This window comes from Podarcis cretensis (genome assembly GCF_951804945.1).
Source record: "Podarcis cretensis genome assembly, chromosome: 1".
In the NCBI taxonomy this organism is placed as follows: Eukaryota; Metazoa; Chordata; class Lepidosauria; order Squamata; family Lacertidae; genus Podarcis; species Podarcis cretensis.
Genome location: NC_137170.1, coordinates 61,850,336 through 61,877,817, shown reverse-complemented (window position 1 = coordinate 61,877,817; position 27,482 = coordinate 61,850,336). Strand labels below are relative to the sequence as shown.

Here is a 27,482-nt window from a genome sequence, read left to right as displayed (position 1 = left end):
TGTGTACATGTCAAGGTGGAGGGCAGGTCACATGCAGATCTTTGAAATAGACAGAACCTCCAGCCTGCTCTAAAGTTCATCTCAAAACACACTCAAGTACCTCACTTGAATTCTCTGCAATACATAGAGAATCAAGGAGAAAGTGACAAAATGGATAGCCAAGTGTCCTTAAGGTGACAAGGATAATTACTAAAAGGCTAGGGGCAGTCACTCCTTCTGACTGCATGCTGGAGGGCAGAAAATGCATTAGATAAATTCACACTAAACCTATTTAGGTGTCTACTGTTTCATGCTGCCATCTTGCCCTCTGCACCATTTGTTGTAAAGACACGCGCATAGCCTCAAACATCTAGTAGTGAAGGGGAAAAGAATATTTTTCTAAAGAGTTACAGAATGCTCACCTATCTTTCATGGTATTGCAGCAGATTGCACATGACTTTTAAAAAAACAAAACCTATGTGCCTATTTGTGCTATTCTTTATTTCAGGTAGCCAAAGAATCCAGGTGTATGTTAAAACCAGATCGGTCTTTAACTCAAATCAATGTACCGTAAGCAGCAGTACTGATTACGAATGGCAATTGCGGTATTCTGAATCTGTTGGATTGTCATCAGATAGGCAATAGTATGTCATGATGTATTGTGCATGTCTTGTTACAGTTTACAGATTTAAAGTATGACAATCTTAATGGGTGATGGGATTTTATCCTGTATGTAGAAGGGCATATAATACCAAGTGTGACAAGTTAGCAAAACAAAGAATTGACAAGACTGATACCTCAAAGTCTCAACAGGTGGCTCAATACAAAAATCTCATAGTCCACATAATAAATTTATAATACACATAATAAAACTTTATTTTTTTCAGTTGTAATATAAAAATACTTGAGGAAAAATAATGTTTTGCCCATCTAAAGGAGGCCAAAACTGGGGGGGAAATTGCAATTAGTAAATCCCAGCAGACTCCTTGTCAAGAACCTTGGCTATGTTTCAAAATACTTAACTATCAAAGAACGGTATCCAACAATGCCATGTTCAGAGTAGACCCATTGAAATCAACTGACTTAGTCATGCATATCTTCAATTCATTTATTTCATTGACTCTACTCTGAGTACAACTTAGTATGATTTCATTAACAGGTCAAAAGTATTTTTTAAAGTTGCACTGCTCACGCTCACGATAGCAGTCTTGCAATAAACTTAATTCCCTCGTGGTTTCTTCTACTAACTGCTTCAGATTGTATGAAATAGCCTGCAGAGAAGAACCAACAGTCTATGGGAACACACTTTCTAGCACTATCATTTCCAGAAAAACGTATTTTGAAGTTGTTGATCCAAACAACCATTGTTTTTATTCATTTTATACATTTCAAAGCTAGCTGTGGAGTAGTCCTCACTGAAGACTGTATGTCTGCTTCACATTTTTCAGTGAAAGTGTTATGATGAGGGAACGTGGATCTTTTCTGTTTTTGTGGACTGTTATCTTTCCTTTCAGTTCTTCACCTGCAAAACAATGCACAAATGAAGCAACTTTTATTAGTTTACCAAGGAAATGGTTACACACACTGTTACTAAATTTGCATGCACAGTGGCACCTGCTTCATTGAAGCCACTTCTTGTAATATGGTAAAAAGTCATGACAATTGAGATCACATTTGGGTGGCATGTTTTTGAATATCTGGGGGGCATATTTTTGAAAACTTCACCATCCTATTAATGCAACAGTAGGAAGAAAAGAGTCACCCTTAAAACACTAGAGCACTGAATTCTGCCCCCAGTGACTCTGGAAAAGTCCTTCTGCCTTTTGTTTATCAGACTGAAACCCACCACTTCCAAAAGATTTCCCTAATGAGAATTCTGCACACACTCACATAAAACCATAAAGTTGGTTCTTTCCTGCTCAGAGATAGGTTTAGGGAATATACTTAATGCAACACCATTGCTTTGATATCCCTTCAGTTGTTGGAAACCATGACATATGTTGTTTTACAGCTTTCCAATGATTTTAAAACAGAGACGGGGCTAAGGGATGGGCAGAGACAGCAGGTAGGAAGGCAGCTAAGTGGCTACATACTTTTATGCTGCCTTTGACCTTTAAAACATAAACGCATGATATCCAAATTGGCACCTAGCAACCATCCTAAAACCTTTGTCAAGGAGACAAAAAGCAATCACGCTTGATAACCTTCTGTGAAGTCTCTGTCAGGTTATCTAATGGGAGATGGAGGCACAGGTACTTTAACAAACTGAAGGTTTTAATGACCATGCTTTTTTTTTTTTAAAAAAAAAAACCACAGCCAAAACATCACAGCATTAGATAGGTAAATCCATCTGTTTGCAGTAGTCTGTCCTATGCTTTGTAATTGCATGAGTACTTGGAAATGGACTTTAAAGGATTTGGCTAAAGGGTATTTTGAAGAACTGCCTGTATTTAAGAAAGAACCAAATGTATTTATTTTATAAAAAGGTAAAGGCAGTGGCGTAGAGTGGGGGGTGCAGGGGGGGCCGGCCGCACCGGGCGCAACATCTGGGGGTTAGGGTTAGGGTTAGGGGGTGCAAATCCACGGGTTAGGGGGTGCAAATCCACAGGTTAGGGGGTGCAAATTACTTGCCTTGCCCAGGGTGCTGACAACCCAGGCTACGCCACTGGGTAAAGGTACCCCTGCCCGTACGGGCCAGTCTTGACAGACTCTAGGGTTGTGCGCCCATCTCACTCTAGAGGCCGGGAGCCAGCGCTGTCCGGAGACACTTCCGGGTCACGTGGCCAGCGTGACAAGCTGCATCTGATGAGCCAGCGCAGCACACGGAACACTGTTTACCTTCCCGCTAGTAAGCGGTCCCTATTTATCTACTTGCACCCGAGGGTGCTTTCGAACTGCTAGGCTGGCAAGCGCTGGGACCGAGCGACGGGAGCGCACCCCGCCGCAGGGATTCGAACCGCGACCTTTCGATCAGCAAGTCCTAGGCGCTGAGGCTTTAACCCACAGCGCCACCCGCGTCCCATTTATTTTATATTACAAAGTAAATTGCTGGCTGTTTTTGTTTAAGATTTGCCAGCTCTTTCTGTAGGTGTTTAGTGCAGATATTTTGGCAATGTATCAAAAAGATCCTGCTTATTTAAATATTATCCCTAGATGTTTCAGCCGAATTTGTTTGTCCCAATCCTTCGAAGTGTGTTTAATTTGCTATTAAGCAGTTGCTTATATTCCACCCCAGAGACAAATGTGCTTCAGCAGCGAGCAAAATCATCATTACCACCTTTTATGTATCTTTAGAGGTTTTCAATTGTTTTATTAATTTAGGGGATGAACATATAGCTGCTAGTATAAAAAAGAGAGAGAAGTAGTTTAGTATAAATTTTGAAGACAGCACCAGCACATTTTATGTAAGAGCAAGTGTTTACTTGGCGTTAGAGGAACTATAGCAGACTGTACAAAATGGATAGCCACTGTACCTTCAAGGGATGAGGGAAACTTGTTTTTATAACCAAACACATTAATTCTACAACATGTATGACAGAAGTCTAGATGAGCAATGAAATGAAAGGTTTTAACTCCATTCAACTCAGCAGAAATTAATTCTGAAATGACATATGTATGCAATTGTATAGATATATTCTATGGAATGGTGGCACTAAGCTTAAAGCAGCCTGAATTAAGGCACATATTGGCTTTCCCCCAAAGTGGCTTTCCTATTCACTCTTCAAACCAGGAAGTGCAACTTCCTGCATATTTTATGCCTCTCCTTGTATAGAAAAATTAGCAAAGTCTTATCTGTGCTCAGGCACTGAAGACTGTCAGCACTGACTAATTTATTTGTCCCATTTATTTTTCTTCTAATAGTGTAGCAGTTCGATCTATTCCCTTTATATAAAGCAACACCCCTCCTTGTATCTTTTTTTTAAATTGCGTTTTTAAATTTGAAATATAAATGCAATAAAAAAACGTATTCTAGAACTTTTACTCCAAAGCATTTGGTCCATAGGAAATCCTGTCTTTTCCTTCTGCAGCCAATCCAACCCTTTCTCGTAACTCTTTCCTTCTTCTGAGAGAGCAGGTAGAGAAATGAATCTTTGTGTCTCCTTATGTCACAAAACATAATTTTGCAAATTGAGCCTGGAGATTTTGTGAATACATTGATGCATACTCTGTTACCTTTATAACATTGCTATTTGTATGAAGTTCAAAAAACTGCATAGTGAAAGGGGAAGCTTTACTAAAATCACTGCAGGAGGAATGATTACTGATGGCTATTTTAAATTAACAGACCTTAAAATATCCCATCCAGATACCTCATGTGTCTTCATAAGGGACAGATGCATGAAAAAATCAGCATGTTGGCAAAGTATAATCAATAGTTTCATAATTTATGCCAGATTAACTAACGCAGCAGACATGGTTTGATTTTTTAATTCTGTTCACAAATAGTCCAGTAATTTGTTATGAAAATAGGTAATGTACATTTGGCATAAAAACATACGGTATGTGCTCTCCACTTTTTGAGTGACTGGAGAAAGCCCACGTAAATCATGGTTTGATCTGAATTGTTAGTGTAAAACAAAAATATGCATACATGTAATGGGTGGGAGTATCTCCTTAGAAGAGCTATCCCTGTTCTGGAACTGGGTGACTCTTTCATGTATTAAAATATCAGCTCCTAAGTAAGAATCTTCTATTAATGTCATGTGAACAGGACTAGAGATTGGTTTGATGAGAAAAAGTAAGAAGAAGGGGGAAAGCCTATTTGGTACCACATGTGATGTTTTCCAGCCCCCCCCCCCCGCCTTTTAAAATAATTGCCTTTAAAGTTGCAGGATTGCTTTATTATAGTATTATCTTGAGTAGCAGACACTCTTTGTACTTGGAGTCTTCATAAATTCAAGAATATAACTAATCTGACCTTTTTAGCTCTATGGAGCACCATTGTTTCCTTTGTCAGAAGCTCTGAGAAGCACATTCAATAACTGCATAAATACAGAATTAAATCTCTGTGCTAGTTAATATTGCTGACAGGGGCCTTTTGTGAAGTCATCATAAGCATTCAAGAACAGCAAGACCATACATGCGTCGGAATGCAAGGCACATCTGAACCCATTGAGCTGATGGGATTAATCTTATTCATTGTTGTGTATGACCAGTTATGCAACAGTGAAGAACTGAGGCCTTTTTAAAAAAAACAATTCCAAAAGAAAAGAGCAGCAGAAGAATTGAGGCCCTAAAAAAACCAACCCTTTCTATCCCCCACACCCCAAAGGCAGCAGAAAACTAATGATAGCTGAGAACTGAAGGTGTACTAGTTCATAAAAAATTAATTTGAATGATGCAAAATCTAACTCAAAATAATTTTGACAGTATAGACAAGATTTCACAATCATTTGGTGTATACATAAAAGAGGCTGGTCTAAAACACACATACACATGTATAGAATTGATTAATATGCCCAATATGCGCCAATCTGCTCACAAAAATATCCTATGTCTGACAGCAGCACACAAAAGCCAGCCAAAATGTCCCTAAGAAGGTGGACAACCAGATCCTACTGTAGAGTTATAATTCTACCCCCTGGGGGGGTTTATCAGAACACACAGTCTAAGTTTAATTGCATAAAAATGAATTAAATTTGCTATTTAAGCAGCTCTAGTGATGCATACCTTGAGGCAAGCTGTAAGAGGCAACATTTCTATAACAACCTACCACAGCTTTCATTAAAGGCAGCCCCCAGTTATTTATAACCATGTTAATTGCATTAAGCAACCCAGACAATCAGTTTAATTCATTGTCATGAGGAAGATGTTCTCCTTTTCCTCGCCCCAACAGGCCACGTTAAATCTTTTGTGCCCAGCCATTTCCGTTGCTAAACTAAAGCAATGGCTGTGTAATCATAACAGAGAGGAAGATCAGACCAATTAATCAATGCCATATAGATATAAAATGACTGATGTGCTTTCAACAGCTCTACTGCTCTTATGCCCTGCAAAAAACGCTTCCAGAGACTGAGCTGCATCACCTTTGCTCAATAAGATGCAAGGAAGGCACAAGTCATGTCATGGTTTGATCAAGACTGAATGCATTATCTTTCTACTGCAGTACTGTCATTCTTCCCTTGGAGAACACTTAAGTTGGCTTTGCATAGTAAAAAGTACAGCAAACAGGAACGGAACAAGAAGTGTGCTGTTTCTGCAGCATACAAAATTAGTAGGTTTTTTTCCTCTTAAAAAGGCACCACTCTATGGCTGAGTATGTTTTAGCATTTCTGCTCATGTATCATTGAGCCTCTTGCTTAAACCGAAGGGCTACTCAGTGACACTACAACATACTTATGGGACAAACTATTCATATGATGTGATATTATTTGTTTATAATATTTATTAGACACCTAATTAACAGACTCTTTGGGGATGCACAAGATGATTCAACCATTCCCAGTGCAAACAAAGGGGGAAAAGAGAAGACCAGCTCCAATTACAACAATTAGGACTCAATTATAGCTCTCAGACAAGACAGAAAGTTTGTGGGATTATCATGCAAGTACAGAAACTGTACTCAAATGGAGAAAATAGATTGGAATGACTACATTTCACTGTACCCAACAATAAAAGGCTAGAAAATGGCATTGGGGATCCAGAGGAGCTCCTCTGCCTTGAGCAAAAAAGATTGGCTATAGTCGCCTTTTCAAATGTTATGGCCTGTGAAATCCAAGGGATCATGGAAACGGCCCCAACGTGAAGCACACAGTAGCAAAAAACCAATGGGACAACAGTAAGGTAAAGGTAAAGGGACCCCTGACCATTAGGTCCAGTCGTGGCCAGCTCTGGGGTGGCGGTGCTCATCTCGCTTTAGTGGCCGAGGGAGCTGGCGTACAGCTTCCGGGTCATGGGGCTAGTTTACCTTCCCGCCGGAGCGGTACCTATTTATCTACTTGCACTTTGACGTGCTTTCAAACTGCTAAGTTGGCAGGAGCAGGGACCAAGCAACAGGAGCTCACCCAGTCGTGGGGATTCGAACCGCTGACCTTCTGATTGGCAAGTCCTAGGCTCTGTGGTTTAACCCACAGCGCCACCCGCGTCCCTTCTAAGTACAGCTGCTATAGAAATCTTCAAAGGAGCTTATCAGTGAAGCAGAATCAAATGAAAAAAGGCACATCCAAATACTGCAAAAAACAAACTATAACCGATTTGAACTTCAAAATGTATGAGGACCAGAAAAATAAACAAAATGGTTGTCTCACCCCAAAATAGGAGGTGAAAAGTATGCTTACTAGGTGCAATGTGCAGGAGGAGAAGGAAGAGGATACGGGAGGTTACTAGGGGGTGGTTAGTAAGTAAGGTGGGGTGGGGTGGCACAAAAGGTGGGGGAGGCAGTGGCAAGGACATGAGGATGATGGTGAAAATGGGTGCAAAGGGGGGCTGCAGACTAGAAGAGAGAAGTGGCTCCAGAAATGGGGTTGGGAAAGCTGGTGGCATGGGGTGGGAAGGGGGTTAATGGAGGAATGGTAGGGGAGCTGACAAGCAAAGGAGAAGCTTCTAGTATTGTATATTACGTATTATCTTTGCTGGGGTGTGTGTGTTAAGTTAAAAAGGCATCTCTTGCACATTACAGAGGCCGTGACCTTAAAGGGGGGGGGGAGAGTTTTGTCCAGAAAGGATGCAAGTCCCTACTTCCGGGTTAGCGCGATCTGGTTAATGGCGGATTCCCTCCGAGCTCCGGAGGGAATCGGCTCCGCTGGAGAAGGGTTCTACCGTGACGGCAACGCGGGGACCCTCAGAAACCGCAGGCGCTGAAGCCTGCGGACTTGGTGACTCGGCGGGCACCTTAGGCACCCCCCCGACCCACGAAGAGCCTTTTTAAAGGCTGCGGAGAGGGTACGGGGAGCGGCGTGGTGCTGTGAGTGGACCGCTACTGCAGTGGAGCGAAGCCGCGAGCCATGGCCGGAGACCGCTGACTTTCTTCCCTGAAATTCGGACTTTAATTAATCCGTGAGTAGAATGGAATTGGGACTTTAAAATTTCTACCTTTGAATTCGGTACGATCGGGGGATGTGCTAAAGGGAAGTCCACACCCCCTCCTATTTACAGAAGATTTAAAGCAAGGATCGGAGAACTAAGGTGGAGAGTTTTTTCTTTTTGGTGTTTTTTAAAAGATAATATTTTCATGAGTTTGACAGAAGAAGATTTGCGCTGGAGAGTAAGAGTGGAATTTTAGAAGCTTTGTCTAACCCCCCCCCCCCCAGACCCGGGAGTGTCCTGTATGTGAGCTGGAGAAAAAGGAACAAGGAGTTTGACAGCTGTCAAAGGAGCTGTCAAACGGGCAGTGAAAGTTAAAAATCTTATTATTTAACACCTTTCTGGACTAAATTTGTTATATTTGAATTAAAGTGGTTGGGAACAAAGTAGTGAAATAACAAAGTAACGGACTGTTGGGAAAGGACTATTAAGTAACCAGAATCCCCCTAGGGGAAACATTGAAACACTACAATGGCTGCAGATGGAAAATTACAGGCAGAGATAGAAAGAATGTTCTTTCTCGTGGGAATGTTGCAGGAGCAGACTACGGCTATGAATAAACAACTTATAACCTTGAACTCTAAAATAAGTGACTCTGCTGAATGCACAATGGACTTGACCGGAAAAAAATCTGCAGCTGAATTAGAAGAGATAACTTTGGAACAGGAGGAGAGGGAACAAGGAGTGGAGCCAGTACAGATGGAGAGTACCAACCAGAAGCCTACATTGTTAGAACATGAAGAAGAAGACCTTTGGATTACAAATCTGCGAAAGATGCGAAAGAGGAGGGAGGAAGCCCCTGGAACACTTGGAATATTTGAATTTAAAAGAAACAAGAAATATGATTGGGGCTTCCTCTTTGAGTATGGAAGATCAGTTGACCTTTCGCAGCAGCTGGTACCAAGTACTTTGGATGGAAGAAAATCTGATGAGACTGAGCTAGAACTCCTTCGAGACCCGATGACCAACAAAGAGGGCTACCAACAAAATCGGCAGAGAGAGACTGACAGAGACTTGAAGGCCTCAGATGTGAGGAATCCAGGCTAAAAATTGTTTTTGTGGACATCGAGACATTGGGAAGGGACAGAAACCGGGGCGGGGGGGGGGAGGAAAGAATTTTAAAAATGTTTATGACCTTTGTGTTTGATTATTATGACCTATTTTTAAGATAAAAGGGAAATTCGTGGAAGGAATTTGGGTCGACCTTAGAAAAGGATTTAATATTTATAAGAAAATTGGATAAGTAAAATTTGGCCAAGTAATAAGAATCAAGTATTTTTTTAAAAAATATATATATATAACAACAATATGTAAAGGATGAGAGATATGAGCTTGCTGAGCTAATTCAATTGAATTACGATGTATGAAGGGGGGTGGGGGGAGGTCAAGAACTGGGGTTAGGAATGTAAGGACATGAAACCTTATACGTGTTGTCTTTGTCTGTGTGTGTCTGTGTTTATAAAATGTGAAAACCCAATAAAATTTTTATAAAAAAAAAAAGAAAGGATGCAAGTCCCACTGAACTTCATTAAAGCAGCCAAGATTTGGTCTGCATAGTGCAAAGTAAGATTTGCAAAGTAAGATTTTTCTAACTAGAGTGGTAGGAACTGATATGAATGAGTGATGTTCCAGAATATGATGGCGATTCACAGTGAGGTACAACAGAATGCTGTCACCATGCTCCATTTGTTCGTAATACCTTGCTGCATAGCTAAATGACAGAAGAAAGGGCAGCCTTAATATGTTATAGACAAGGGGAGCTATCCACTTTGAAGGGCATTTTTGAAGTACATTCTTGACTGACATAGATATGCCCCATAGATTTCACAAGGCTACCTCATGAATGCTCAATGGTGTTTTTATGCAAGAACTGTCTTTCGCTTTGAAGCCTACCACAAATTAGAAGTTTTCCAGCTCTTAAAAGTTTTTTATTTCTCGCCAAAATAGAAAGGATATGCTTGAGAGCATCTCTGACTTACCAGGCTGCGATCTCAACCTAATGTTTAATATAACTTTTCTTGAAATCTTAAAAAAAAAGATTTTGTACTGACTTACTCTGAACGGGAGAAAAACCATTAACTTGAACCAAAAAAAAGGGGGGGAAACCACACAAAACCCATTAGCAATAAAACAGCACATGGTTGCATTTTATGTTCTTGATAATGCCTTGCAGTGAAAATAAAATGTTTGTTGTTTTCCACAGCAATTTAAAAGGTTGTACACAGCAGAGCAGTGCAGCCAAAACTCGTCAGAGGAAAACACTTTTCTGAAGACCAGTTCAGCCTTGGTAGTTTAATATTCTAGGTAGGAGAAAATATGCACACATTGGACATGTACACCGATGGACATTTTTAATGTATATGTCACGTCATTTATTCTGTCAAATGGGCAACTACTGCAAAAGTCATATGTGAATTAGCCTTGAAACTCTTCTTCCCTATGGGTTGTGTTCAGCTAAGTCCTACTCTGAGTAGACCCACTGAAATTAATGAATGCCATCCACTGTTTTTAAATTTTAAAGACATATACACTTTACTGATGAATGGGCTGGTAATGAAGTGTGCTGCTTACATGCAAGCCTGCAATATGAGGGAGCTTTTGACATTGAGATTTGGACATATCCCCATGTTTGGCACCCCAAGAGGGACCAGAGAGATAAATCAGAGAGATAAATCAGAATTAATTTCTTATAATATTTGAAACTAGCTTACTATCTCAAAAGGAAATTAGCACATTTACTGAAAATCTATAAACAGCACACTAATACCAGTTTGAGCTTAGGAACACTAAAACCAGTACACAAATTGTTCTTAGAAGCATTCCTAGGAACCAACAGGAAAACTAGGACGTTGGTCAGTGAAAAAGAGAGGCTTTGGGTTAATTGGGTAAGGACATTGGGTTGAAGAGTGAAAGTGGTATCACAGTACAAAAATGAATGAAGTTGCTTGTTTGCAGAAGGAAAAGGGGAGGTTATCAGGGAAGTTTGGCTAGTGAGGTTTTGGGAATGTTTTTAGGTGAAAACCAGAAGAAATTAGACTTTGAGGAAATGGCTGCTTTCATCTTCAATCCCTTTCTCCTACACCCGCTTTTTTTGCAACCCTCTTTGTGCCCCCATTTCCCCCTTCACTCCCTTTTCAACTCCACCCTGAAGGGTTAAACAAAAGCAGAAGTTCTGGTGGAGAGTAAATTATGTATGGATTCTGGAACACGTGACAAGGAAATACTGATAACCAGATTTACTGTGATCACTGGTATAGAAAGATCATGCACTTATTAGGTCCATATGCTCAGGGTCTAAGATTGTTCTTAAAGTCACTGGACCTTAGTTAACAGAGTTCTTATAGTAGATTAGACAGATACCTATTTTTTAATGTTAAGCGTGTTCTGACAAATGCCACTGCACATTTATTAATGTAGAACAAGCAAGAAACGTCAGCTAAAATGACCTGTGGAAAAAGGTTGATTAGAAGCCTAAGACCGTCAAATCCAACTCAAGCACACACATTTGGAGTTGAGACACTGGGCAAAGAAAGTTTCATGTATGCCTGCCTCAATACATGAAAGTGCATCTTCCTGGACTGTTTGCTCCATTTCAGCAGCCCAAGAGACTACATTCAAAGGGAGTCTTGTATTCTTCAGGTTAGATCAGGTACCCTCCAGGTGTCGTTGGATTCCAATTCCCGTTTGCCCCAACCAGCATGGTGAATGGTCAGGCATCATGGGAACTGTGGTCCAGGAGCATCTGGAGGGTACCATGTTGTCTAACCCTGGACTACACATAGATCAAAAGCAACTAAGGCCTGCTTCACTAAGAGGCTACAGTGGCCTTATTAATTCTTTCTTCATGCACGGCTTCTACATGTGGACAAGTGGGCAGTGGATGTCTACCGCTGGCCCTGCTCCTGACCCTGAATACTGCACTGGTCATGCCACATTTGGTTGCAGTGCTCTCTGCAGGAAGGGAGGGGAATTTTAATAAAATCAGACAAGTCTACATATGAACAGCTGCTCCTACGCTGCTTTCCCAGCCACGCAACCAGTACCATCAGGGGCGTGGCCAGAAGCACAGTTCCACTGCAGAAGCTACACATGGAGAACAACTGTGTGTGTGCATATTGTGTATTTCACCACCCCTGAAGCCATTGCATATGAATGCATTTTCCTTCTCTCCCTTGGGAAGTTATGGCCCAACATACTCTTCCCTGCATATGAATGCGGGTAGATTCTGTAAATATACACTACTTGTACATGAAGTGTATGCTCAACCTAGAAACACGTTACGTAATATGCTGGTAAAATTTGATTTAAGCAAACAGTGACTTGCTCTGCACATGTAGTGCGAACAAGTCATTATGGCATGGTATGTAAACATCACTACTCACTGGGGAAATAAGGTACCAAAGTCTTTCTTGGACTCTTACAACTCCTGGCTAGATGACAGGGGTTGCAGTTTTGATTGTTGTCATGTAAAAAGTCCCTGCATGTAGAAAGCTAGTATATGGGGGAGAAATATTTTTACCTAGTCCTCTTTCTTTTGTTCTACTTGCCTATGTACAGAGTATGTGTATTCATCTATCTAGTGAAAGAGAATTCATAATGCAATACTGCATGAGGCAAAGTCATTGTAAGCCTCTAGTCACATTATTTTGGTGAACTAAAAGCAAGAACTTTCACATATAGTATAAGGCAGGAGGGAAATTATTATTGGATGTTGTGCAGGAAATTCCCAAGTGTTTACTTTCAGCTTTTGAAACAAATCTGAAAGTGTGTCAAGAAGAATCTAGTATTATAGAAATTATATTTAGCTAAGAAAAAAATACTGTACCTTCTACCACAGAAATTGGGTTCTCCAAAAAAAATGCTGTTTGCTTCCAGTGTGTTTTGGTACAGCAGGGACTAGTTGAGAACAATACCTGCAGTGACAGAGTTCAAAAATCTGTGATGACATACAAGACTTAATATCATGCTACATTAATCTAGCACACATACATTAAATGCTTGCAACAGCAAAACAGACTTATTTCAAAACACCTTAAGGCAAAAAGCTGACAAAATATATATCTTTAAATTAATTTTGAACATGTACTCACTGTTTTACTGCAATTCTTCTCAAAATATATATCAAAATATCCAGCAACTGCCTGCAATTTAGAAATAAACAAACATCAGCAATCTTCACATTCATTATCCTTGAAGTGTTTCTTGATATCATCAATATAATTGCTGGAAATAATATATTGAGTAATACCAAGTTCTTGCTTGGGCACGGGCATTCAAAACAAACTGAAAACTCAACCACCTTGATATCATTCAGCAAATACAATGGCTCCTTAACATGTTGTTTAAGGCCAGCAAGTATGAAGGGTTAAAGCTGTGGCCTTTATTCAGTTAAGGTTTGTCCTTCCATTTTCATTACTGTAATAGAAGCAATATTGTTGTGTTTCCAGGGTATGGAGAATGGGGAGCTACTGCAAATACACTGCTCAGAATCAAAGTACAAATGAAAAGAATACCAAAGCCAACCAAAACTGTCCAAAGCATGCATTCATTTGTCTGGTTACTTTAAGAGGGCTCTTGCTTCTGGTGCATCAAACTGTGTTGCAGAAAATGCATCAGATCATCAGAAGGAAGTAAGAAGAGCTTCTGGATAAGATCAGGCCAAAGGCCCTTCTAGTCCAACAACCAGATGCCCATGGCAGAACCTGAGTGCAACAGAGATCTCCTCACTTGTGATCCCAGCAACTGGCTTTCAGAGGCATACTGCCTTCAACAGTGGAAGTGGAACACAGCCATCAGGGTTAGTAGTCACTGATGGCGTTATCTTCCATGAATTGGTCTAATCCTCTTCTAAAAACCTCACTACCTCTTGTGACAGCACACTCCCTAGTTTTTGCTACATGCCTAAACCACAAGAAGCTAAATGCTACATACAAGTCCAGTTAAGACCATCTTCCAGTTGCAAGAACAATGGAAAGTGGCCTACATATTGCTAAACACCCACAAAGCCTAATTATGCTCTCAATCCCACCCCAGCCAATAAGCATGGATTCAATAGATACAAACTCTAAAATGTTCCCTCAAGTAACCATGGCTAGTGAGCCCCACATAGTTCCTTTCCCCACTGTCTGCTGCTGACTGATGCAACTTTCAAACAGAAATCTGCATCTGCATGTGGGCAGCATTCTCTGTACAAGAACATGGATGAAAGGCCGCTCATGAAGGACATCTGTCAAACACCCCACCGCCACCAAGAATGAAGCATCCTTCACGAGTTTTCCTCAATAACTAGGAAGTTTTAAATTGTAATTGGTATTGATAAGCACCAAACGGTGACAAGGTCCTTCAAGAATACATCAATAAGTGAATACAACGATCTGGAATGGTTCTAGTGTGTCAGTCATGTTCTAGCACTACCCAATCCAAATGGATGATGCATCCATTTCAGAGCACAAGGGGACGAAAACCTGCCCTTTAGACTCTATTCAACTTTAGCCAGTACCTTACCTAACAGAATGCTAAATCCTAACGAAGCAACTGCAGTGCTTCTATATTCCACAGGCCGGATTCCCATGAAGTGAAAGAGGCCCAGATTCAGCAGAGCCTCCCACTGAAGAAAGGGTGGGGAGACAATTTTCACCTGTTTTCCCCTTCCCTTTCCATCTCCCTACCCCACCCATCTCATGGCCCTGGAGGGTTCCTCAGCCTTGCACTGCAGTTTTTCAGAGGGCTGCAGACTCCTCCCTTTTCTCCATCCAGCAGGGGCATCGTGTGAGTGGAGAAATACTGAATAAGCAAATTATGTTTTTTAACTATTTGGGTTTCTTTCCTCATCACCCCAGGCAATGGAACAAATGCATTCCCCTCCTTTGCATTATTAGCAAAGTGCTCTCTACTGTCATACAGGAAGCTGGGAAGCTCCCTTATATCACGTCATGCAACAGATCTTTCCCTCTCCCCACCACCCCTAAAAAGCCTCTCCAGAGAGTCACCCCACATTGTGGGCTGTGTTCCACAGGGCTGCAGGGGGCAAGGGAATTCCCCCAAATCTGGCACAGAGGTCTTGCACTTTTCACATCACCATCCACAATGTCTGTTAGGTCTTCCCAAGTCTCTGGAAAGGCTAGGAGGGGACTCTAGGGGAAAATATACATTGTGCAAGCTGTCTTCTGTTCATGAAACGCTGCATACACTCCTGTGTTTTAATTTTCCTACCACATGAGTGGGCAATTTTAAAACACATTGAGAGTTATTCAACTATATTTTACTTAGAGTAGACGCACTGAAATTAATGAACATGACTAAGTTAGGCCCACTGATTTCAACAGGTCTACTTTGAGTAAAACTTGGTTGAATGTCTGCTATTCATGTTTCCCCTTTCTGTGCAAATTGCTGGATTCTATGATATTTTATATTCTGTTTCTTCCTGGTTGTGGAACTGTCTGATGTATATCAAAGCCACAGTCGGAGACACAAATATTTTTCGGGGGTTTTTTATTAAAGGGGAAGGCTTGCTTGAACAACTAATGTTACGCCATTCCTCCCACTTTAGTTTTCTGTCTTCCTTCTTAAAAGTTGCATATATCTTTTATCTCTTAATATTACAGACTGGCTGTCGAACGAAAGACCAGTGTACTTCCTCACAGTTCATCTTCTGCAGAACCATTCTAACTGAGACTTGCTATATACATTTGAGAGATTAGATAGCTTCGTAATTTAGCGGAGCAATCATTTTTATTTATTTGACCTTTTATCCAACATTATACAAACAGCTTTGAGACAAGATACAAAATATATTTTTTAAGTTAAAGCAGAAAGGTCAGCGTAGAAAATAGAATATAAAGATAAAAACTGCAATAAAACTGAAAATGGTGTTGGCTCTTAGAAACAGTTACTTCAGGCATTATTTTGTTTTACATGCAAGTGACTTATGCTTGCTTTTACCTCCTTCCCCACCACAGCACTTCGTCTGACAACAGATATATAGGCCCCCAGAGAAATAATCACAATAGACTCCAGCATCTCCACTAGAGTCATTCAAACTCTATTCTCTGAACAGTAACCAGTAGGAAATTGAAAGCAAACACAATGGGATTTGTCATATATAACTGAAGATCTGGCCTATTGAGCACTGCGAAAGGATGCTTTTTGTTAAAGATACACTGCAGTAGAGTAATTATTCTGCCTTCTGTTCTCAACATCCCATCAACAGACAGAACCGCTCTGCATGTTGAAGGGAAGGTGGTTGTTTTGAAAAGTAGGCAAGCAAAAAAGAGCAAGGAGGTTAATGAGATGTAGAAATTCACCAAAAAAAAAAAAAAAAAAACCCCACACCAAATTTCTCCTGCTCATAAACCAAGTCAGCTATGCAGAGGGGGAAAGGAGGAGCACCAGAGCTGCAAATGTGATCATTAAGCCTGTATGCAGACCTGTGAAATCAATTCACAGACCAAGCTGACATTGAAATATAAGCCAGGCTAGTTTGCCTTAATGTAGAAATTCTCCCAAATATATTACTGGGAACATGTAAATAATCAGACATCGGTAGCCATAAGGTAACCAATCTGGGAACTGCAAGTACAAGGTGTCTCTCTCTGTGTGTGCATGATTTCTCACACAAATCAAATATATTGCAGCTCTGTGCCTTAATTACTTGTTCTGTTGCCACAGCGGGGCACAATTTTATTCACAAAAACCACAAAATAAGCAGTCTCTCTCTCAAAAAAAACCCAGTGTCTGTTGAAGATGGTCAAACACCCACAGTTTACTCATTCGTTATCCTGTATTTCAGGCTCATTTTTATTTTTTTAAGAACAGAGCAAAGCGCAGATTTGAGCAAATCTCAAATCTGCTTCTTCATTTACCTGTGCCGCTTCTCTAGGAAAACACTTCTGTTCCCAATTGTAAATCCCTGTCTGATTTATACAAACCCCTGTGAAACCAGTTAAAAGCAATTTGACCAATTCACTTAGGAGAGAGGAAATTAAAAGTTACCATCATCGCTATCAGCTGCAGGGAGTAATTTATCATTTTTGTTCCTCGTCAGTATCGTGTTCCAACAGCATGCAGCTAGAGCAGATACAATTAGGCAGCTGGCCACAGAAGTAGGAGGATAATGTGCTTTTGATGGAGTTTATCCAAGCATGGAGATGAAATGCTTGTAAGCCATGCAGCAGAGAGGGAGAGGGAGACAGACAATCACTATGTTCTTGGTGCAGAAATACCACTTTTGTTTTAAAAATGATATTTCTTAAATGAAAACAACTCAGTACCTCAAGATTACTGAATGATCCTTACTCTTCAAAGGGGGAGGGGGGTACTGAATAAAATTTACTTCGTTTATTGTACCCTGTACAAAGCCTCATTCCATCTCAAAAGTAGAATAACTGAGCACATTAGGTATTATTCAAGTAGTCTTTGTACCATACTATTCAAAGTTTGATACTGTCTGAAAATTAAATCATCTTCAGCCTTGTAAAACTGCTTCTCATATGGCAAAGCGTTAGCTTTTTATTCCTTGATGAAAGCAGTTCCTCTTTCATTCATCACTTCCGAGTTGGGGTCTGCAAAGATCATGGAGGGGAAATAAATGGCGGAGAAATTCTCTCCACCCTAGTATAGTAGTGAATTGCTGAACTTTGCAGCCAGATAATAGATTCTTGCTCACCTAGCTCTAAATCTCAGCAGTCTATTGCTATAACCTAATTGACCTATAGGGACACGGGTGGCGCTGTGGGTTAAACCACAGAACGTAGGAGTTGCCGATCAGAAGGTTGGCGGTTCGCATCCCTGCAATGGGGTGAGCTCCCGTTGCTCGGTCCCTGCTCCTCTCCACCTAGCAGTTCGAAAGCGCGTCAAAGTGCAAGTAGATAAATAGGTACCGCTCCAGTGGGAAGGTAAACTGCGTTTCTGTGTGTTGCTCTGGTTCGCCAGAAGCGGCTTAGTCATGCTGGCCACATGACCCAGAAGCTGTATGCCGGCTCCCTCGGCCAATAAAGCGAGATGAGCGCCGCAACCCCAGAGTCAGCCACGACTGGACCTAATGGTCAGGGGTCCCTTTACCTTTAATTGACCTATAGTGGTGATACCTGAGATTTGGGTCTATTAGTAGCTGCCTGGCTCGCACAATTTCAACAATACAGATTGAGGTAGGAGGGTATTTTTCCTCCCATTGGAGAGTATATGAGAATTTGGGTGCAAAATTGGGTCAGCATAAGTATGTGCCATGCGTCCCCTGATGCCAACACTCCACCCCCAGGATAACGTTAAGTTGTCAGGGGGTGAACGAGGTCAATATATGCTTAATCCTGTTTTCTTCACGCCACCACCACCGTTTCCCTCTAGCTAACACAACAACATTTAATGCATCCAAGACAGCAATGAGCATGGCAGTCCTTAGCTTTTAAAATTACAAACAAATAAGTTCCTGCATATATGGGGAGTTATCCAATCTACCACCTCCTCTGTGGGTGAGCCAGAAGTTATGTGTGGAGCCACCCGAGTATGAATCAGAAGGGGGAAAGCAGGGTTAAAATTTGCATTGCCTATTCTTACTGCTCCCAACCCCGAAACCAGCCAATCGTGTGGCAGAACTCTCAGCAGTCTTTAAAGGGCCCTCAAAGGCAGATTCCATGCTTTTAGGGCGAACCCACCATGTCCACTCAGAAGTAAGTCTCATCATATTCAACAAGCCTTACTGCCAGGTAAGTGGGTGGAGGACTGAATTCTTAGCCATATAGCAAAACTTAATAAGTAACATTTTAGATCACCGCTAACACCACCAAGAACCTATCAGCAGCAATTGATACTGAACTTAATAAAGGTAAAGGTAAAGGTACCCTGCCCGTACGGGCCAGTCGTGTCCGACTCTGGGGTTGCGCGCCCATCTCACTTAAGAGGCCGGGGGCCAGCGCTGTCCGGAGACACTTCCGGGTCATGTGGCCAGCGTGACAAGCTGCATCTGACGAGCCAGCGCAGCACACGGAAATGGCGTTTACCTTCCCGCTGGTAAGCGGTCCCTATTTATCTACTTGCACCCGAGGGTGCTTTCGAACTGCTAGGTTGGCAGGCGCTGGGACCAAACGACGAGAGCGCACCCCGCCGCGGGGATTCGAACCACCAACCTGACGATCGGCAAGTCCTAGGCGCTGAGGTTTTACCCACAGCGCCACCCGCGTCCCTAACTGAATTTAATAACTGATATTAACTAAAAGCTTCTCACAATACCTGTTTTGTGCTAGGGAGGAAACCATCTATCAAGCGCATTAATTTTAGTATGTATACTGTGATTTCAATCAAGTAAACCTGGGCAATTTAATTTAGTTTTTTAGCCTGCTTAATCCCAAAAGCTCTGTGAATGTAGCAATATATTAAAGCTGATTATCAGACATTTTAAGAGTACCTATTGGGGGGGGGAACCAGATATCCATGCACATGATGCGCTTGTATTTCTGCTCTTTGCTTACAGAGCCCATGAGGTTGGGTAAAGTGGTGGAAGCACAAGAGGCGGTGCCCTGCCTGTTCAACTGCTTGCAGAATGCTCCCTCTTGCCGGGAGCATTCCAGCGCATGACAGTGCCGCTCATCTTCTCTGCCCCAGGGCAAAGAAGATGAGTATTAAAGCATTGAGGAATGCTCCTCCTCTCATGTGAGGCGTGGTGTGGCAGGGGGGCAGGGAGAGGCACATTCCCGTTTCACCTCAGGTGGTGAAATGGGATGGGCTGCACGTTTCCTTATATATGTGAAATTTCAAATTGGCCTATGGTGAGAACATGCAAACACATGGTCAGCTTGGTCCGAAATGAATTGCCAAAAAGACACTGAAGAATAAAATGGTTGTATGGCTCGAACAGCCAAAATACAATTATTTATGGAAATCTGAAATGGTTATTTTGAGTAAAATTGTTCACAGGCTTCACAACCCACTTTGCCTAAACACACACCTTACACTTTGCTTGTATCTATGATAGAGATGGGAAGTTGACATATAAGGATTGGGGAATGGCACAGAGGATTAGGCCCGCAATAATGGCGGCCTAGAGCTCCATTGCACATGGCAGGTGTTTGGGTCATGAGAAAGCAGGGGGTAGAGGAGAACAGGCAGATTTATGAAGAGGGAGGGAGTGTTAAAATGTTAATAGCTGCCTGTTCCAAGATGGGTAGGAATTTCACAGTGACCTGCAAACCTGGGTCAGTGACTGTATATTAAAGTTCTAAGAGTGGCTGAACATGAATCTCTAGATATATGCCAAAGTCTACTTTCCAATGTTGTAGACTGTGCCTGACCCATAAATATCCCGATGTAAAGCTAAGGAATTTATAGTTGCAACATGGATTGATTGGAACTCTCCCCAAATGGTTCTAAAAATAGAAATATTGCCTTGAAGAACAACGCTCAACTTCCTCTTCCCTTAAGTTTCTGGACTAAATCAAATAGAAAACACACATTGTGGTGTCAGTAACTAGACACAGTATTCCAAGTGTGGCCTGAGCAAGGCATAATAGAGTGGAACTATTACTTCGCTTGATCTGGACACTATACTTCTGTTGATGTAGTTTGACTCTGAACTGAGACTCTAACCCATCTTTCTTCAAAGGGGAAAAACAGCCACATTAGTTTTAAGACCAAAAATGTTATGACATTAAACCTTTATTCTTGTATCTTAACCCAAACTAAAATTCTACATACAGAAAATCAAGGGTGAATATTTGTCCAGCTGAAGAAATACACTTTTAAAGCATCTTCAAAATCTCCAATACATATAATGGATTTATTGTTCATTTACTGCAAGGTTAGGCAGCCTGATGTGATGGATGGACTGTCAGCCTCTAACTAAACTGCTATACTCCATCACAAAAGGAGTGGAAATTCTGGTCATAAGATGTCAATAATCTTACATGATGAAGTACGCAATACTTGACAAAGTGTTTTGTTTTTTTGCGCAACACCACAAATCTCTGATCCAAAACCAGAAACTTCCAAACCAAACATTTCACCTGTATCACTATATTTTTAAGGCTGGGGAAAAGCAACAAATGCATGCTTTAGTTCGGAAATGAAGTTACAACCCATACCCCAAACCCACACAAATAAACAGGAAGATACAAGCAATGATATATGTGAAGGCAACATGCAGAAACCGCTTTACTGGAAAAGTGGGTGTAAAAATTACAATTCATAGTGAGAAAGGGAGAAACTCCATATGAAAGGGGTCACAAAGAGTTCAGAAGGTGGTTGGAGGATAAATTGTTAAAAGGAGATAGCAGATAAGCTTATGACAAGTGGAAAGGAAGGAATGGTGAAACAAGCTTACACAGGAAAAAGAGTAAAAAAGTATTAGAATGTAAAAAAAATAAGGGAGATGAAAGAGAAACAGGGACAACCCAAGACACTTTGGTACCCAAGGCGACCACAAATTGGTGCCCCTCTTCTGCCAGCGCAGAAGGGTTGAGTGAAGATCTACATCAGGAATAAAGGGGGAATAACGTTCTACATGGCTGACCCCGAAGAGAGAGGACTTAAGAGGAATGGCATAGCTGCTGGTGTAAGGAACACTTTATACAAGATGGGAGACACTGCTTGACAAGATTGCAATACACCAATGGCTATCAGGTAATGCCAACATTTAATCCCGTAGCCATGGTCCATAGCTAGCTAGTTTGCAAATGAAGGCTTTGACCAAAGATTTCAAAAGCGCGGCAATCAAACCCCCAGAAATGCTGAAATAAAATATTTACCGTACACACGGAAGTCTTTGTTACTCTCAGAGTGAAGTCTGATGAAAAATTCAGTTCTGAAACCGATACAACATGGCAATCGATCCGCTGCAAGAAAGTGCAGAGTCTTGTGTGAGAACAAAGCAGAAGCCTAGTATCTGCGTGGAATCTATGGAGACTGTTTTAATCATCTCTGTATAATAGACCTGAAATAAAGCTTATTCTCAAAAGCAACCTACATGGAAACTAGTTGCCTACCAGGTGTATATGGCAAAAAACTGGAAAGTTTAGCCTCTAAGTGCAAGCTCAGGACTCCCACTGGCTTTATAACTGCAGTCTTCTAAAATCACATGATAAATGAAACTCTTAAGGTTCAAAAGTTGCTTGCAATGCTGTTTGCAGAAGATGAACTGGGGGTAGGACTCTGAAGTCTCACTAGGATGCAGTTAGACTCTATGTTCTTCAGCCTACGACCAGAAAGTTAAAATTGTCAGGATGCTTTCTTTTACAGATATGTTTCTCATAGGGATAATGCTTCCATTCAGAAAAAAATGGGCTTATATGTGAAGCGGCAGAAAAATGAGCTCTCTATGTCAAGTACATACAAGTTCCTAGATAAAACTGATATTTATTGAAGATATATCACATGTAAAGCAATTCTAAGCTGAAGGTGGATTAGCATATTTCATGGCTTGATGAGTCTTATATATGGCATCATCAGAGTCCTAATAATAGGGCACATGAAAATCAAATCAAGGTGAGGGACAATCCTCAGATTTACTACAGCAGTCTAGCCTTAATCCCTACAAATTCCCACATAGTGTTTTCACACATATTTGTTGGGTAGGTAAAGGTAAAGGGACCCCTGACCATTAGGTCCAGTCGTGGCCGACTCTGGGGTTGTGGTGCTCATCTCACTTTATTGGCCGAGGGAGCCGCCGTACAGCTTCTGGGTCATGTGGCCAGCATGACTAAGCCGCTTCTGGCAAACCAGAGCAGCGCACGGAAATGCCGTTTACCTTCCCACCTATTTATCTACTTGCACTTTGATCTGCTTTCGAACTGCTAGGTTGACAGGAGCAGGGACCGAGCAACGGCAGCTCACCCCATCGCGGGGATTTGAACCACCGACCTTCTTATCAGCAAGTCCTAGGCTCTGTGGTTTAACCCACAGCGCCACCCGCATCCCCTATTTGTTGGATACCCATCCTTTTATTTGGATACTTGTTTTATTTGAAAAAGACTCGTGAACAGCAACTGGGCTCCCAGCAGGACTCACAAGTCCTTTTATGACTGGACATCTCTCTCTCTCTCTCTCTCTCTCTCTCTCTCTCTCTCTCTCTCTCACACACACACACACACACACACCTTCTTTTGTTAAAAATCAAAATTGGTATCTTGGCCAACTGAATAATATGCAAATATAATGTATGTTCCATATCCTGGATAATGGTAGGGATATGAAAGGCAACTCCATCGTTTTACTAACCTTGGAAATGGCAAACAAAGGAATACTGCATAGCTATGGTGTCATAATCATGTCAGCCAATGAGGGACATTTAAACACCTTCTGTTGCTCAGCCATTCTTGTTTGTCCACCATCAGGAGTGGTGAAATCCAGTGGCTACAAAGCTGAGAGCATTCTCCGTGGCAGCCCCACGGCTATGGAATTCATTGCCAACTGGACTGTCAGGTCACAACACTACAGAGTTCTTGGAAATGTCTGAAGGCTTGCATATTTTTTTAAAAGAATGGCTCATATATGGGCTTGTTTCCTACTATTGACTACCTTAGTAATTTTGGGCTAGCTGTATGTTTTATTAGTTGCTGGTTCACACTATTACATCTATAACTATTTTGCATGAATTTCTGTGTTACTCTGGAACATTTAATACATTACTGCTATATGTTCGCTCAACTTTATATTATTTTTGATGCCTTATGGGAAATTCTTGAAACTGGGATGTGATTTTTCTAAACAAAGAGGTTACTGACTAGGACTATTAGTAACTGCTCGTCTTACAGAAAAGAAATCCCTTTAAAATACACAAAAGTCAAAATCTGACACAGAAGCTGTCAGATTTTCATGAGGCTGAGTGGAGTATGACAAAACCATTACTCAGGGTAATAAATGCCAGATTCAGAGGTGAAACATATACATTCTTAGTCATCATATGATTAACTAGGTACATTTTTATAATTTCCTCAATATCTGAAAATCATCAGCTTTATGGAACAATTATTGATTTTGGTTGTTTACTCAGGAAGACATTCTTGGTGAATTCATTAATTTTACTACATGTTATACAGAAAAATGAATAGTCAACATTTAAAGTCTTATTTGGAAGTTTTATCTATCAATTCCACTCAAGAAATTATTTTCCAGCCTGCAATGTAAAAGTAGGTTGTTAAGCAACAACAGCATCTCAAAGTAGTCATAACCAAAACAGGCTTGTCACTCTTTTAAATCTGTTAAAGATGCACAGGGAGCCTGAACTACAGGATCCCTATTTTTCTCTAGGAACAAATCTAAGGCAATGAGGGCTACTATACAGTGGTACCTTGGTACTCAAACAACTTGGAACCCAAACACTGCAAACCCGGAAGTAAGTGTTCCGGTTTGCGAACCTTTTTCAGAAGCTGAATGTGCTCTGTTTTGAGTGCCACACTTCCATTTTGAGTATTACGCTGAGGTATTGAGTATTACGTTTTGAGTATTACGTTTTGACTATTACGCTGTCTGTTTTTCCTATTTATTTTGCATTTTTGTTTTTGCAGCTTTTTTGTTTCGTTTTTGTGACCGTGTGGAAGCCAGTTCAGCTACTGATTGATTGTGTGACTGCAGTACATTGTTTACTGCTTTCATTTTATGGATCAATTGTGTCGTTAGATAGCAAAATTCATGTTAAATTGCTGTTTTAGGAGTTGTTTTTAAAAGTCTGGAACAGATTAATCCATTTTGCATTACTTTCTGTGGGAAAGTGCACCTTGGTTTTGGAACGGACTTCCAGAATGGATTAAGTTTGAGAACCAAGGTACCACTGTACAACATTTAGAGGGAGGTGTTACAAATTAAAATTGTGGTTGAATAATTTTGTGTAATAAATATTCTCTCTTTTTAAGAGGAATGTAGCCTATTGTGCTCTAGATGGGAGGGGGAAACTTGAGGCCGTTAGTCTAGGGTTGTACATTATCAGAGAATTGAATGCATTCAATTTCACACAGCAACAATGCTGTTCTTATGAAAATATAAGATTGCCTTTTCAGATAATAGTTAGAAAGGGGAGGGGATTAGAAAGGAACTTTCCCCCAATTGCTTCAGTTAAGCACACCTAAGTGGTACATGCAGCAATGTTTGTGTGATTTTCTCTAATATTTAGCTACAGAGGTGCTACAATATATGTTTACATGGAAAGCAATATACTTCTTAACCAATCATCTCGTTTCTTCTACCATTAATGGTGTAGTGTACTTGTTAGTGTTGCACTAGGACCTGAAGACCAGGGTTCAGATCAGTCAGTCATTGCCTCTAAGCCCAGTCCAACTCTCAGGGTATTGTGAGGAAAAATTATGTATGTCACTCTGAAGTCCTTTGAGGAAAGGTGTAATAAATGAAATGAAAATACTCTTTAGCACTCAGACTTCGTTCATAACACTGAATATGCAAATATTCAAGGATTTTAGCAAACAATATAACTAATAATTATAGCATAATTAATTACAATATAATTAATGCAGCTCCAAAGCCTACAATTAAGCATACCAGAGACAGAGCATGACCAGGCGGAGAAAATAAAAGATGGGGAGACAAACAGAAATTGGAGTTAAGTTTTAAAGACAGCCTCTTGAGACATTTAACAAGTTCCAGATGGAACCAACAGAGAACTGCACATCACTTTTGACGTATGGATGTTGAATGAACAATGGGCAGGTAGCCATTACATCTCCTTATTTTATTTCTGTCTTTATTAGTTTTGTGGGGGGAAAGAATAGAGAAAAACTACTACGAGAAGGCTGCAAAATCCATAAAGGTGTGCACAAATTCCAAAATATTAGTATCACGGACTCCATATTTTATTAACACTGAACGGCCGGGGGAAACAAAACATCTTCTATGTAAGAACAGCTTACATACTGCACTGGGTTAATAATTATACATTCCTTTCTAGAAATTTACATTATTTGTTAAAGTACCTTGATGACACAAGCTTCAGATATTAGCGTGCCTGAATCTAACACTTCCACAACAGCTTCTGGAATGACAGCCTTCTTCATGCAGGACATGTTGAAGCCATACACATCATCCCAGAAAGATAACCTGTCTGCATGCTTCTTGAGGTCACTGACAGCCACCAGGCTGATGGTGCAGATGTCAGGATACACTGCAAAGAGACATTGCAAATAATTTATTGACAACAAACAATGGTACAAGTTCCCTTTTATATTAGATTTGACTTTAATTTGAAATATACAAGGAAATTTACCACAAGCAAAAACAGACAAATCTACTGTTTTGAGGAAAAACCTATTTTTAAAAAATCCATTTCATAGGATTCATTGTTGTTGTCTTGGTAGAAACAAAGGCATGGCAACAACTCGGGGAACTGGTGATAAGCAGAACCTGAGACAGATCAATGGCTCTGCATACATGACAGCTGTCACACAAATGGGCACATGGAGTATACAGTGACTGCTGTTTCAGTCAATATTGCTGAATTTTATTTTATTTTTAGGTCTTCCCTTGCTATATATTAGGCTTGTTCCTGGACTATCAGCAGTATCTCTGTGCTACAGTAGACAAAGCACTGTTAAGTCAACAATCTCTTTCCAAAATGACAGTGCTGTATTTGGTAAGCAGGGGAACGCAGGAAAACTCGCTAAGTAGCACCAGAAATGTCTCACCGCATTAGCAGAGGAAGGTAATGGAGTGATGCATTTTATCTGATTTATATTGTAAGCTTCCTAGCGATGAAAAATTCCAAAAAGCAGGGCAATGTCTAAGAAATATACCACCCTTTTATAACATTCATATTTTAGATAACATAATGACCAAACAAATGAGGCCTATCAGATGATGTGCTGCTTTGTATGTGTAAAAATCCGAACTAGGATGAGTTTACATGACAGTATATCCAGCTTTTAAAAGAGACATGAAACTGAAGGCTAGTTACAAAAATTAAAATGCAACAGGCAAGTGGAGTGGACCAAAAGGTATACAAGCACCAATTAAACATATCCGCCAGAATTTCTTTGTGTTTCTTGTTCAGCAGCTACACTAAACAATTTTATTCAGATGCAAGGCTACTTAAATAGCAGTTGTTCAAAAGTAAAGCAACCAAACTCTGCCCCAATACATGCCCACTGCGGCCAATGGGTCCCTGGGTCACAAAACCAAACAGAGCGTTAAGGGTACGAATCAGACCACTATAAGCATGCTCAGAAGCTGTGATCTGGCCTGTGCCCTTAATGCTCCTGACCAAGAAACACATTAGTCACAGAAAACTTACATCAGCACTTCTTGTTTTGAAATGTGAAGCTTATTAAATTAAATCCAAGAATACTCTTTTAAAGTAAGTACTTTGCAAGCATAAAGTGAAGAAAAACATAACACTATGAAATTAACGTCCAATAGAAACGGGAGATGTTTTCATTTATTTATGTGAGCTGAGGCAGTTCTATTAGCACAACACGGGAGATATCTCACCTTTTCCCAATTCCCACCCTTTTAAGTGCAGCCCAGTATGCCCCATTTTGTAAGAGGTTGGTGAT

The 27,482-nt window shown here is 40.8% G+C and overlaps 1 protein-coding gene across 1 annotated transcript in view; it reads right to left on the bottom strand.

Annotated features, from left to right (window-relative positions):
• Positions 1-466: 466 nt before the first annotated feature.
• Positions 467-27,482, bottom strand: part of PRMT3 (protein arginine methyltransferase 3) — a 64,428-nt gene continuing 37,412 nt past the window's right edge. Inside the window, exons 12-16 of the mRNA XM_079968051.1 lie at positions 25,908-26,095; positions 21,735-21,821; positions 13,092-13,142; positions 12,827-12,914; positions 467-1,501 (exon numbers count right to left, since the gene is read on the bottom strand). Of these exons, the coding sequence (XP_079824177.1) occupies positions 1,392-1,501; positions 12,827-12,914; positions 13,092-13,142; positions 21,735-21,821; positions 25,908-26,095 (524 nt within the window). The 3' untranslated portion in view covers positions 467-1,391. The remainder of the gene's footprint in view (positions 1,502-12,826; positions 12,915-13,091; positions 13,143-21,734; positions 21,822-25,907; positions 26,096-27,482) is intronic.